The sequence below is a fragment of the Pygocentrus nattereri genome, chromosome 27 (genome assembly GCF_015220715.1).
Source record: "Pygocentrus nattereri isolate fPygNat1 chromosome 27, fPygNat1.pri, whole genome shotgun sequence".
NCBI classification, from domain to species: domain Eukaryota; kingdom Metazoa; phylum Chordata; class Actinopteri; order Characiformes; family Serrasalmidae; genus Pygocentrus; species Pygocentrus nattereri.
In genome coordinates, this window is record NC_051237.1 from 12,928,123 (window position 1) to 12,943,412 (window position 15,290).

Consider the following 15,290-nt stretch of genomic DNA (forward strand, 5'->3'; position numbering starts at 1 on the left):
ATATATTTAAGTTCAAAGGAGTGTTTCAGCTCTGCATACTTTTTGAAGAAGAATAAAGGACAACCAATCAGAACTGAGCTCATTTATTTTATGTAATTCTTAAACACACAACAACAAAAACAGCCTGTTTAATTTTAATGGATAAAGAGCATTTTTATATACACATGTTCTTAGTAGACTTTGAGGGGAAAAAAGTAAAATACATTAAAATAAAGTAGAATAAGAGCCCTTTAACTGCATATTTATTTTTTGTAGCCCTATTTAGAAAAGGCTGTTCATTGTTTCCTAATAACCTTCAAGTACACAAAAATGTGCTTGCAGGTCTGATGTAAGCAGCTATTAGTACTATTTTGATATTATCAGGGTCTGTACTTGCTGCACATCCATTGATACACATCATTTTAATCAGAACTTATTGCTTCTCATATGACTATAGTGATATCCAGCAGCTTTATTGAACATCACATTTTATTTTCATATTATGCAGATGTAACTGATCATTATAATTTAGTGATGTGACAATTTTGCTACCTTATGAGTCACCAAGGACAATCCAAGCTATGCGTTATGTCACAGTCTGTTCAAATCAGGGAGGCTTTGTTAGATTAGTTGGATCAGATGTGTTAGAACAGGGAAAACACCAAAATATGCAGACAGCGTTACACCAGGATCAGGGTTAGGAACCACAAACCTACTAAAGACTTCACTGTGCATCTTAAGATTGTAATGGTTCATAAAGTGTTTCTGATTTTGATTTTGAGGTATTACACATCAGACCCACGTGAGGCCTGCTTATTCGTGCTGGGCATTGACACACTGGACAGGGACCAGCTGTCAACACAGTTCGTGCCCAACGTGGACGAACGCATCCGCGGCTACCCACTATGGAACGACGGACGCAATCATGTCATCTTCAACCTATACTCGGGCACCTGGCCCAACTATACGGAGGACCTGGGCTTCAATGTGGGCCAAGCCATCCTGGCCAAGGCCAGCCTGAACACAGAGCACTTCCGGCCAGGATTCGATGTCTCCATTCCCTTGTTTTCCAAAGACCATCCGCAGAAGGGTGGCGAGCGAGGCTGGCTGCTGCGTAACACCGTGCCGCCCAGGCGGAAATACCTACTCATGTTCAAAGGGAAGCGCTACTTGACAGGCATTGGTTCGGACACTCGGAACGCACTGCATCACATTCACAATGGCAAGGATATTGTCTCCCTAACAACGTGCAAGCACGGCAAGGACTGGGAGAAGCACAAGGACGCGCGCTGCGACCATGACAACCAGGAGTATGAGAGGTAAGTTAAAGGATTCATATCAGGAAAATGAAAGAATCTGTTGGGCTGTGTAAACACTGTTTCTAAACAGATCTTTCCCTAAATACATACATAAAACCTAAGCTGCAAATACAGCCTATTTTGAAATCAACATTGTTACATCTTTAGGTTACCACAGCTTAGCTGCCTGTTCATGTTGACATGATGTTTTATTGGAGTTATGCAAGTCCTGACTGAAGCAAATGGGGCCCTCTGCAGCCTTCCAAATGATCCAGATTCCCAAAAGAATTGGTTTAATATTTAATTTCCTAATATCTCTGAATTTCTGAAAACGTAAACGCTGCATTTGAACTAAACGCAATATGATAGCCAATAAGAGCAGGGTATCTTTTACACATATCAGTCTTAAAGACACAGTGACAAAAACAGCATGTTTAATGCTAAGGGATAGAATATTCAGGAAATGGTTATATAAAAACAATGAAAATGAACTAGGGAAAGCCAAGAAGATTGCAAATTTTGGCCCCTTCGGTTTTCGGTGATCCAAAGGCAGATATGGATCTGAAGTGCCACATGTGAGAAAGCTTGTATCAGACGCTGGCTACTGGTTTCAGTAAACAAGCGTGACTGAATGAGGGATTTTTCAGTGATGCTGCTGGCTACTAATATGTGCTGCTGCATGTTCGCTATGAAGTAGCAGAACATGCTATCAGTTACAGCTTGAGGGGGTAGTTCGCCTGTGTAAGACATGTGTAATGGACAGTATGAAATTGAACATGTTATGATATGCAGGTAAAGATGGATATGTAAGTGTATCTGTGGGCTAAGTTACTGGCAAAGGATATTGATTCTGAAACTAAAGAATATTAAGTCTTAGATTGAGAGGGTCAGTGGGTGTCCAGCCTTTTGTTCATATCAAAAGAAGTGACTCAAGTAATCAAGTGATACTTGTAATCAAAGGACTTTAATTAGTTGAACATGAACTTGTATCCAGTCTGGAGCTTTGGGGAGTGAAGTGAGGATTCCTGCTTTAAATAATCATATTCACAGTTCTGGCTCACATTAACCTTGCAAAAACAAGTAGCCAGTTCTGGGCTGATCAAACAAATTAAAACCGTCATTGTGTCTACTACATATTGATCCGAATCTGAGAGATGAAAAAAGTAATATACAGCAGTCTGAAATGCCTGAACAATCATTTTAACACAGGCTACTGAGTTTATTTTAAACTCATGTGTTGTTGAGGAGCATTCCTAGATCTGGATGAATTGAAACCTACATTTAAGTGTATATCAAACAGATTGTATCTGCTTGTATACCCACTTCAGTAAGTAGTATCTAAATAAACATAAATATGAAGAATATAAAAATATTCTATAACAATATAGTAGAGTATTCAGCTGTAATAATTGAGCATTAAATTCAGTTGATGCAGGCCTACTGCATACTCTCTTAAAATTCTATGCAGCTCTGTTGGTGTCAAGAATATTGTCTTATGTAGCTCCTAAACTTTGAAATAGCATTCCAGAAGGGATTAGTAATGTAAGCTTGATATGTGTTTTTAAATCAAGACTGAATATACAGTGCCCTCCATAATTATTGGCACCCCTGGTTAAGATGTGTCAAAAGCCTTAAAATAAATTCAGTTTTTATTGTGGAAACATACTGTCACACTGAAAATTGTAGAAAAATGTAACCTTTAACTCAAGTAGAGTTTTAGGGGGAAAATAAAATCCCTGACTAAGAAATAATTTTTCTTCATAAAATCACCTGTTCCACAATTATTGGCACCCCTAACAATTCTTAGGAAATAAATGTAATTAAAGAATTTCTGTCACTTCTACAGTAGTTTACGAAGTTAATCAAAGTATGTAGGAACATTTAATTAGCAATTCACAACTTCCTGTTTCCCTGGGGTATAATTATGATGTGACACAGAGGCCATTTCTCTTCAACATGGGAAAGACAAAGGAACATAGCATTCAAGTAAGGCAGATGTGTGTTGACCTTCACAGGTCAGGCAATGGCTACAAGAAAATAGCCACTCACCTACACCTGTCCGTATCTACTGTCAGAGGAATTATTAAGAAGTTTAAAACAACTGGAACAGTGGTAAACAAGTCTGGACGAGGACGCAAGTTTATTTTGCCACCACGCACAGTGAGGAGGATGATAAGAGAAATAAAAAGTTCTCCAAAGCTCACTGTTACGGAACTGCAACAAATGGTAGCATCTTGGGGTCACGAAGTCTCCAAAACAACCATCAGACGCTATCTACACGCCAACAAGCTGTTTGGGAGGCATGCACGGAAAAAACCTTTTCTCACTCACAATCATAAACGTAAACGTTTGGAGTTTGCTAAGCAGTACTGGGACTTCAACTGGGACCGTGTGCTTTGGTCAGATGAAACAAAGATAGAGCTTTTTGGCAACAAATGCTGTAAGTTGGTCTGGCGTAACACAAGAGCTGAGTATGCAGAAAAGCACCTCATGCCCACTGTGAAATACGGGGGAGGATCAGTGATGCTGTGGGCCTGCTTTTCTTCCAAAGGCCCAGGGAACCTTGTTAGGGTGCATGGCATCATGAATGCTTTGAAATACCAGGACATTTTAAAACAAAATCTGGTGGCTTCTGCCCGAAAGCTGAAGATGGGTCGTCACTGGGTCTTTCAGCAAGATAATGACCCTAAACATATGGCAAGATCTACACAGAAATGGTTGACCACACACAGAATCAAGCTCCTCCCATGGCCATCTCAGTCCCCAGACCTTAACCCCATTGAAAAGAGTTGAGGAGAGTGCAGAGGAGAGGACCCAGGTCGCTGGATGATTTAGAGAGATTGTGCAAAGAGAAATGGTCGAAGATACCTCTTTCTGTGTTCTCCCATCTTGTGAAACATTATAGGAGAAGATTAGGTGCTGTTTTGTTGGCAAAGGGGGGTTGTACAAAGTATTAACATCAGGGGTGCTAATAATTGTGGCACACATTATTTGATGTTAAACAATTATTTCTTAATGTGGGATTTTTTTCCTACTGAATAAATGCACTTGAGATAAAGGTTGGATTTTGCTCTTTTTTCCATCGTGGTCCTATATTATTTAAAAAAACCCTCAATTTATTAGAAGCTAAAGAACACATCTTAACCAGGGGTGCCAATAATTATGGAGGGCACTGTACAAGACAAAACCTCATATCGCCAAAAAGGATGAATAGAGGTTAATTAAACAAAGTTGAATGGAAGTCAATGGAACATAATTCCCAGGTCAACCTGGTGTACCTGAATTCTGTGAAAAAAAGCAAAATTCAGGTACACAGTTTTGTTCTAACAGTGACATGAATATGGTGAACTGAGGCCCCCGAGGGCTCATGTCCAGCCCAACTGTGGTGATTTTCCTTTCTTAATACAGCAAGTAAACCAGATAATTAACTACTGCACTGAATCGGGTGTGTCTGAATAGGAAAATCACTGAACTGTGCCAGACTCCAGCACTCCTACACCAGAGTTCATCATCCTGGCCTAGAACATTGTGATTCTATTTCACTTGAGGCCTGCAATTGTACTGTTATTTCTCAGTTAGTCTTGTACAATGTTTACAATGTTTAATCTATATACTGTAACTTTATAAAGCACATTTCCTAGTATTCCACAGTCCCAAAAACACATTAGACTTGTAAACATGTAACCTAGTCCAAACGGCATAAAGTAGCTTTGGAAGAAGAGGAAGAGCAACAGAACAGAGCAACAGAAATAAGCCAAAAATAAGTGAAGGAAGCTAGAGATGCAATGTTCTGACACAGAGCAGGGTGCTGAGGCTCTCATCTTTCAGAGCAGCACAAACATACAGATCCAGTTGAGGCAAATGTTTCATAGAGGAGACACTTATATACCAATTTTTTAAAGATTGTCTTAGATAGTTCATAAAGTCAAGTTTCAGATTCCCAGTCCATTTAACAAGGTCAGTATTGATGCAAACTATTATATCTACTGATTTCAAAACATTTCTGAGTGATTCAGTGGTTGTGATGTAAACAAAATCCTTCAGAGTAGTTTACTGTGAAATGCACCATTCTAGAGAACGTTACTGAATCTAATTTCTTTAGAGTGGTGGTGATAGAGATGTCACAAAATCTACGCAATACAACCGTTTTATTTGCTATTTAAAACCAGTGAACACATACACACATCTTCTGAGTTTTATTATGTAATTGTGATGATGGTAAAACTGGAAACTCCGAAACAACACGTTTTTTTGGGGACTATTTGCAACATCCTGCATGCACCCCTTCATCATGAATAAATTTTAATAAATTATGTTTTTGTCCAAAATCTCAGAACTATTGTGAAACAATGTCTGAGGCATCAGGCAGCGTATTCATAACCATGTAAAAGCTTTCTGTGAGGAAGCTTTCAGAGACGCCATACTCTTCAGACGTCTGGTTCCTATCACCACCACTGTGAACAATTCTGACTCAGTAAGTAAAACCAAGCATTTCACATCGAACCACTCTGAATGACTTTGTTTACATCTTAACCATTTAATTGTGCATTAATTTGGAAAAATCAGTGTAGTTCTCCTTCAAAGAGGGCACCAACATTGAGAATGTGTGTGGCAAAACCCAACATCAGCCATGGCAGAGCATTAATGGTTCCATCAGTGTGAAGCCCATCATTGGTGTTTGCTTTGGGTTTATGGTGGGGATAGAGTCCTGCAGCACTGTATGAATAAGTTCATTTATTCCACACCACAGCTTTTGAGGGTCTGTCTCTCTTTATCCCTCTCCCTCTCTCATTCTGTCTCAGAAAAATAAGGGTCCTATAGCTGTGCTAACTAACAGAAGGAAAAGGGTGCTTCGTGGTCCGTGGCCCATGGAAGAAAAAATGTTTGTGAAATCCGCTGTTTTTCCCCCCCTCCGGTAATGAAAGCGGAGACTTAAGCTGCTGAGGTCTAGGCAGGGAAGGGGTATTTTATTTTGAGCTAGCGCTCAGCAGGCAGAAAGACGTGCATCTGGGGGTAGAGCAGCTAGAGAGAAAGGAAAACTGAAGGGCAACGGTGAAGATCAACACTGCATGAAGATTCCCATTAACTCCTCTCTATCTTTCTTCTGATATAGCTCGCCCTCCACCTCCACTCCCTGTCGTGTTCAGGTTGGGGTGGGGGGGCAGATCAGGAATAGCTCTTAGGAGGTGTTCCCAGGTTAATGACGACCAGCATCTGCCACTGCTGCAGATTAACCTGATAGCACCTCACAGCACCCTGCTGAACCCCCAGCACTCAGAAAGAGAGAGAGAGAGAGAGAGGGATGCTTCAGAAAAGACGGCTTACCACAACCTAATGGCCTACTTTCATTTACTTCGCAGGCTTCTTTTTTAAAGAAAAGAAAACCTGCATTGTACTGAGAATGCAAATGAGGGAGAATGTGAGAGCTGGTAGGAAAAAAATAGGACAGGCTGTTTTGGGACGCTTCTGGGACACACTCACACTGTCTCACGCAGACACACATATACACATTCTCATGCCTTCTCAGAAGTCTTGACTTGTATTCAAGAAATTTTGCACGATTATCCTTTGAGTAGTTTGTGTATGTGTGTGGCATTAAGGCGCTACATAAATGAAACTTCATATAATTGGTATTATTAGTATTATTATTTTATTTATTACCCTACTACCCTATCCTTATCCTATCAAATCCTGTGTTAGGAAGGTTTGGAGAAATTGATAGATAACAAACTATTTCAAACCTGTGAATCGTGAGGAAATCATAACAGAATTTCCTTTTGCACAGTGACATGGGACAAAAACAGTATCAGGAAGGGTCTCAGCTAGCTAAGCATTTCACTCGATGATATGTGGGGTGGTGGGAGATAGAGGTAAATCAGGATTCTACTGGCTGGTGTTATTTTTCCCCCTCTGCTTCTGCGTGGTGATGTAGCCAAAATCAGAAAATGTTTTGGAAGTGTGCAAAACTCACAGGAAAAATTGTCTTTTGATGATATACTATGATGAATCATGCATTTACACAATTTTCCATTTAGCCTAGTCAGAGACCACACTTCATTAAAGCACTATATACATGAAACTCAACATAATTGTTATTATTATTATTATAATTGTATTAATTTATTTAATTTCCAATCAAACCTTTCAAGAGACATTTCTGAGAAATATCTGAGATCGGATGTTTCAGGAGTTTCCGACACTAAAGTTAAAAAGATTATTATAAGATGCAGAGAAATTGAGACTCCTAACAACCATGCAAGATCTGGCAGACCACCAAAACTATCACCAGGAAATTAGCAGCACTTAAAGCTTTCATTACTGAGTGATAGGAGAAAATGCTTCAGATCTGGTGTTTCTGTCCATCCTTCCACTGTGAGAAGACAATGCAAAGCTGTGGGACTAAAAGGATGTGTATCTGTCAAGAAGCTATACTTCTTGAAATCTGTTACACAAAGAAGCCACTGGTTTCTAGACAGTGGACAGCAATGGACTGGCCACCTCAGAGTCTAGACCTCAACTTTGCTTGAATTACTTGGATTGTGAGAAGCACAAAATACAACAAACTTCAAAAACTGAACTTTGTATATGTAGAAAAATATCCCTGTAGAGCTCTTTTAAAAACTGAAAACAAGTCTTCCGAAAGAATGGAATCTGTAATAAACATAGTACTGTATGTGTGTGTGTGTGTGTGTGTGTGTGCATGCATATGGCCAAAGCAGAGGGTGTAATGGTGAAATGGTGTACTTTTCTTAATGTCTTACATGGTCTCCATGACTACGCTCTTGCCATGTGGAAGAGTTCCGTGCAGGTCATTATTCCTGAAACCTAAAAGCACTCCAGACAAAAAGAGCCCAATAAAAGCAATGTACTGCCATTTTATATGCTTCTCTCCAAATAAAACACAACACCAGGAAAAAACACACTCCCTCTGGGTTCAGAAACAGATTTATGATGCATTATCCTGCTTAAAGCAAGTGAAAAACCTTTTTATAAAATTTTATTTAATATGGAGCTTAATGTCTCGTATTGAGGATATCCTTCCACCAGATTTTCAGCAGACTGACCAGTAGTGACTGTTTCACTTCCGCTCTGCTCTGTAACCTTGTGTGTGTGTGTGTGTGTGTGTGTGTGTGTGTGTGTGTGTGTGTGTGTGTGTGTGTGTGTGTGGTTGGCATACCCCAATAAGTAATGCTACACCCCACTGTAATTAGGGGAATGTGAAATTGTACCCTTGGAGAGACTGTAGCTTGTGTGGCTCATGTTCAGATCTGAACGAACTGAGCTTAATAAGAAAATGCACAGAGAGAGAGAGAGAGAGAGAGGAAGAACAAGAGAGAGAAAGATGAGAGAGGAAGAACAAGAGAGAGAAAGATGAGAGAGGAAGAACGAGATGAAGAAAAGGAGAGAGATAAAGACAGAGAGGAAGAGCAAGAGAGAGAGAGAGAGAGAGAGAGAAAAGATAATAGAGAAAGGAAAAGAAGAGAAACAGACAAAGGGAGAGAGAAAGATAAGAGAGGAAGAACGAGACGAAGAAAGGGAGAGATAAAGACAGAGAGGAAGAGCAAGAGAGAGAGAGAAGTACACTTTTCGTTTTCTTTGACTTTCAAGCAATTCTGTGTTGCTCTCCAGCTCTACTATCCCCACACCCTCTCAAGCCTTTTCACGTCTTCAGGCCAAATCCTACACACGCACACACACACACACACACACACACACACACACACACACACACACACACACACACACACATGCACACACACACAGCCTGTGAGTTATTAGCTCACACACACAAGCATGGAAATGTACTCATGCGTGCATGAACACGCACTGTAATGCAAACAGACGGAAGTTCAGCCACATGCACTTCACAGCTCACACGTACAAAGCTGACACATAGCACACGCACTGTACAGCATATAGAATAAAAGGTTTAGCCCTCTGACTCTCAAAATTCTCTACAGCTTAATCCAAGACAGCACAGCAGTGCTAACACAGACTCAGTCTACTGCCCCCTATCTCTCTAAAGAAGTAGTACCAATTTCAATACTCTTTTAAACAAAGTAAAAGATGTTGCCTAAATTGGCTTAAGTTGTTTAAGTCATGCTGTATCCTAAACCACATTGAGCTGCATGAACGTAATGAAGACCTGGAAGTGGTTTCAGATGGTTGAGAGAAGTTTTGAGAGATGTATTTTCATAAGAAAAGGATGGATGACCATTGATTTCTAGTGTTTATTAGAATATCAGCATCGTAGCTCCAGTGCTAAAGGCTCAAAAATTGGATACTAAATGTGATGCATCTAGGGAAAGTGGAAAATTCTGAAATTTGATTCTTCACCCAAATCACTACATTAATAAGACCATGGAGCTGAACTGACCAGGAAAACAAGATCAGTTGATTTCAGTTTGACTTTAACCTGTTTTTTACTGGTTCGTGTTTAGTTTTACTTTTGAACATGTGCTTGGCAATTCACGATTTTCTATTCACATATATATAAAAATATATGATATAATACAATTTAAAAATGTTATATTGTGACTAAAAGTCATTCTTTTTTTTTTAGCTAAAAAAAGATATGAGATACTCCAGTGTGATAAATGGATAGTCTAAAATGTTTAAAATGTATATAGTTTAAAATGAAATATTAGGAAATGAAGTAACGAGTGGATAGTTATTTACACAAAGACAGTCAGTGTTTAACTTCCTGTCTCTGTCCTGAATCAGGCCAGAAGTATGTCAACATCTTTCCTTGGCTAGACTGTGGAGGAAATAAGCTTGTGTGCCATATTCAGCTCTGGCACGACTCTCCAGGTGTAGCTCCACAAACCTCGTCCATGACCTGTAGAACACTTACGCAATCATAAGCACTGCAAGACATTCCACTGCAAAGACTGACAAATACAGGATTTAGGAGTGGGGAATACTGGAGATGGAGAAGGAGAATAGTGGAAAAGATTATATTGAAACCATGTGTGGACAAAAGCAGCACAATGGAAATTGACAATGTCCAAAATTACAACATGTAACATATATACAGTCTAATTGTCTGAAATAAAACATTTGTGATATCAGATATACTAACATAAGCTGAAATATTTTCCACTGTTCTATTAAACATATGAAATTTCTAAAACAGACAACCAAAGGGAGTGGAAAAACTCCCCTGCAGCAGAAACTAGTTATTGACAAACCTTGCCTGAGGCAGGATGCGGGTGAATGAGTAAAACACTGACCGTCTTTGTGTGCATTTGTCTTCTAAAAAAATGATTTGTTTGTGTTAATAATGCTTTCACCAGGCTCTAAGTCTCACTGTGGCAAATGGACTTTGTCCAAAAAAAGAAAGTTAATGCTGTACCAAAAGGTTTGGTTTTGTGTTGAAAAATCTACAATACATATTGTGTTGTGAAATTTGTGCCTGGATATACTCTAGTTGTAAGATGTTATGCATACATTAGCAGATATTAATGTAATATATTTTAATACATACTATTGTGCAAACGTCAGAGACCACTTTGCCATTTATCTAATTTACAGTCAGCCATTAAACAACCATTAAATACATGATTTTCATTTTTTTGTGCCAGGAAAAAGCTGTTTTTAACAGAAAACTACACTTCAGTTTTCTGGGGGGTGGGGGGGTTTGGGAGGGGCAACTGCAACTAGTTGTTTTTAAGATTGAAAGGTTTGAAGCACATCCTCTGGAACCAATGTGGGTGAGCAGGCATTTAACCTACCACTTCTATGGGTACAAAAAACCCTCCACTTTTCCTAAACTACGCAGAGTGCTGACTGACACAGACAGAGAGTAAAACTCAGCAGCTAAAACAGTCAGAACCTCCATTGAGAATTTCCCCATTGTGGGACTAATAAAGGTCTATATTATCTTATTTCAACTGGGGGCGGGACATTTCACAAACAGTGAGTTGGTGTTCAGTGAGACTGTGATATGTGAACTAATGCACCGGGGCACAGTTTATCTTACTATTCTGTGTAAATGTATCAAATGTCAGTTTGAATATTTCTTACTGCTTCCACTAAACTAAGGTCACTTTCAGACCTACTTTGTTTGGTGCAGACCTATCAAACTTTATATATGAACACAGGGTGAGTCTAAAGTCACAGGACACTGTTTTCTTTTATTTTATTTTATTTTTTATTTTATTATCGACTTCTATCTCTGGGGTCATCTCAAACAAATTGTGTATGCTGAGAAAATCTGCAGCAAACACCACCTCCAGCCCTGCATCGTGGAGGCTTGTGACAGCATAAAAAATAAAATTAAATGAAATAAAACGGTGTCCTGTGACTTTTGACTGACCCTGTGTGTGTGTGTGTGTGTGTGTGTGTACACATACACTCACTGGCCACTTTATTAGGTATGCCTTGCTAGTAAAAGGTTGGACCCCATTTTGCCTTCAGAACTGTCTTAATTCTTCGTGGCACACTTTCAACAAGGTGTTGGAAACATTCCTCAGATATTTTGGTTGGTTATTTGAGTTATTGTTGCCTTTCTATCATCTCAAACCAGTCTGCCCATTCTCCTCTGACTTCTCATATCAACAAGGCTGCATCACTGCATATTTTCTCTTTTTTGGACCGTTCTCTGGCTACGCATGAAAATCCCAGTAGATCAGCAGTTTTTGAAATACTCAGACCATTTACGGCATTTTGGCTGACGGTCTTATCCAGAGCGTCTTACAATTTGATCATTTTTACACAATTGGCCTGACTGCATGTCTTTTGGACTGTGGGAGGAAACTGGAGAACCCGGAGGAACCCTCGCAGATACGGGAGAACATGCAAACTCCACACAGAGAGGACCCCGGTCGCCCGGCCGGGGAATCGAACCCAGGCCCTCCTTGCTGTGAGGCGGCAGCGCTACCCACCACGCCACCGTGCCGCCTGGCACCAACAACCACGCCACGTTCAAAGTCACTTAAATCCCCTTTCTTCCCCATTCTTTGCTCGGCCTGCACTTCAGCAAGTTGTCTTGACCACCTCTACATGCCTAAATGCACTGAGTTGCGGCCATGTGATTGGCTGATTAGCTAATTGTGTTAACAAGCAACTGAACATTGTACCTAATAAAGTGGCCGGTGAATGTATATATGCCCGTAGTCCTATATATTGTGCGTATGGACCAAAGGAAATGTCCTTAAATTACTTGGAAAAAAGTCTAGTTTCATTGACTTACATTAAAAGTAGAGTACGTTATACCTTCTCTTATAAAGTTGCAATTTTGGAGATTTGGGGTTTTGATCCGATAACAGCGATATGCTCTCTGACTTGTGCACAGTACTGTATTTCCAGTATTATACTGTTTTGTGAGAGCAGCCTGCTTGCTTGTTGAAAAACTGTGTTTCGAACACTGTGTTCCACAGTTTGTCAGAAGTGATGAGGTGGAGAGTGTTATGGGGGCCATGGCTGGCCTGATGGAGGACTTCATGCTGGATGATTGCTGTATATATTGTGACATTTCGCCCATGCTGGCCAGGGACTTGCACAATTGCCCATTGCCTAATGACATTTCTTCCCTGTCTCCATCCTCATCGATATACATGTATTCTCTTGAGATTGGCATCAAGTTTAAATGTTTTCTGAAAGCAAACTGTGTTGGCTGAATATCAGTGTATATACTGTGGTAGTGCTGAGCCAAAAGTTTCAGAATGTCCAGGGCTATTTGACAAGAGTCCAAAAATGCAATAATTATACTCTTTCAAAGGGTTTATCATGTAAACTTGTAGTACCTTATTTGCACATTGCTTGGTGTCACAGTTCTTTCATTCCTTTACTATTTCTCTTACATGGGACTTCATAGATTTATTTCATCCTTACTCTGTTTCCTTAGAGAATACAGGCAATGGCACTGAAAACACAGTCACCGTGCTCAGTGAGTCATCTTTATATTTCCCTAGGCTGAGTAGTGTTGTTTGCCTGAGCTTTGTTGATAATGTTTGGAAATGACAGTTTCATATTTAGGGCCAGAGAGCCGTGATTACCTCACATGCATCTCACTTCCATGAAAAGGGAAAAGGGGCTTCAATAGTTTTACTTCACAGTGTGGTTTAGCTATAGAATACATCGTTGATATAGTCTGGAAGACAAAGTAAGATTGTGACCAAATTTTTATTTCTGAATGACTCTACTAGAGGTGTAAATTTCTGAATCTGTGGCCTCAGAACAATTTGTATCGTGAAATATCAAATTTCACTGTAATTCAAGGATTTTGGTGCGATTCAGAATAATAATAAAGCTATAATTACACATATATGTACACCGATGAGCCAAAAATATTACATGCTTAATTTGGTATTGCTCCTCAATGTTCCAGCAAAACAGCTTTGGCCCACCAAGACATGGACCCTACAAGGCCTCTAAAGATGCTCAGGTATATCTGGCACCAAGACATTAGTGAAAGATCTTTTAAGGCCTGTAAGTTACGAGCTGGTGTCAATGTGGATCGGATTGCTGGGATCAGATGCTCGATCAGAGATCTGGTGTATTTGAGGCCAGGGCAACACCTTGAATCCTTGATCATGTTCCTCAAACAGTTCCCGAACAGTGTGTGCAGTGTGGCAGTTATTTCCTATTTTTAGCTTTTATTATTTGCTTCTTTTGTTAGTGGTCATAGTCCTTCAGCTCATCTGTACATTTATACATTGTAGAATATACAATAGATGATTCTGTTTAAAACAAATTGCCCAAACAAATACTTTATAACACATACTGTATAGAATATTATTAAAATAAATTCTAATGAATATTCCATAATATATGCAGTTGAATCATGACATTCAGATCCATGTGTTTTCATAAATAGATGGATTTTTACATCCCTACTCTCCCTGCTTTACATAGCTTCTCTTATAGATAAGCACATTGACAATCATGTTAGCCAGAATTTAATTTGAGATTGAGTCATTTCTTCTCAGACCACTGCTTCTTCATCTTTCAAGTTTCCTTTGACCTGTTGTGGTCAAACAAAGCCTTACTTGAAGCCTTATATGTGCACTAGTTTTTGTAAATGATCAGTTAAGCGTTTCACCTCGTGGGCTGAACTCATTGCTGGTTTGAACTTATTGTAATGAATGTCAGTGTTTTCACTGCACCACTGAGATCTGTGAGTGTCTTCATCATCAGCAGCAACCAGTCCAGGGTGATCATGTCAGGCAAAGTAAAAGAACTCAGGAACAGGACCGTTAGTAGAGGAACACATATAATCATTGAGTACTGAATGAACATAATGAACGGCTCAAATCACAAAACTCACATATAAACAATGAGGCTGACACTCTGTCTTCAAGACTGTTCCTCCTTAATTTCAATCCACACTTAATCAGAGTAAATAATGACTTGCAGAACCATATGGGTCTGTCTGTTGATTGTAGAACAATGGTCACCATCCCTGGTCCTGGAGAGCTACCTTTCTACAGAGTGTAGTTCCAAATAATATTTTCCACATCTGCTCTAGCCTATCAACCTCTTCCCAAAATCCTTGATTGGCTGGATCAGATGCATTCGAGTTAAGGAAGGGGCGAGGCCGCTTATTGGCTACAGATTGGAATTAAACTCAGAACCAGGGCTGGAGACCACTGTTGTAGTATTATGTGAGTAATGTAGCTTATTACACCCCATTAATTGTCCTCTAATATCACTGTTAAAGAATAACAATGTAATAATCTTTTGGAGTTTTTAAAATTATATCTGTTTTTGTCTTTTTGTGACAGCTCTTTAATTCAGATCCTTGTGCATGAATTAAAGGAGGACAGCTTGCCCCTAACGCCTTCTGTCAGAGTTTTAGAAATTTTAGTGTCAGGACTGTCACTTCGTTGTTCTGAAATGCCTGACTGTGGTTTTAACACTGTTGCCAAAACCTTCTCAGCCTGCCAAAGCTATTTATACATCATTGGAAAAGCTGGCAATATACTTCTTTAAATTACAGCTGGGCTGGTGGCTGAGGTGGCCGTTTAGCATACTGCTGCTGTCATGAGGAAAAACTGAAAAAGTTCAAGA

The 15,290-nt window shown here is 39.6% G+C and overlaps 1 protein-coding gene across 1 annotated transcript in view; it reads left to right on the forward strand.

Moving 5' to 3' along the window:
• The window catches only part of LOC108430556 (exostosin-1c), an 87,861-nt gene that overhangs the window by 12,514 nt on the left and 60,057 nt on the right, over positions 1–15,290 (forward strand). The window contains exon 3 of the mRNA XM_017703109.2: positions 762–1,298. Coding sequence (XP_017558598.1) covers positions 762–1,298 — 537 coding nt within the window. The remainder of the gene's footprint in view (positions 1–761; positions 1,299–15,290) is intronic.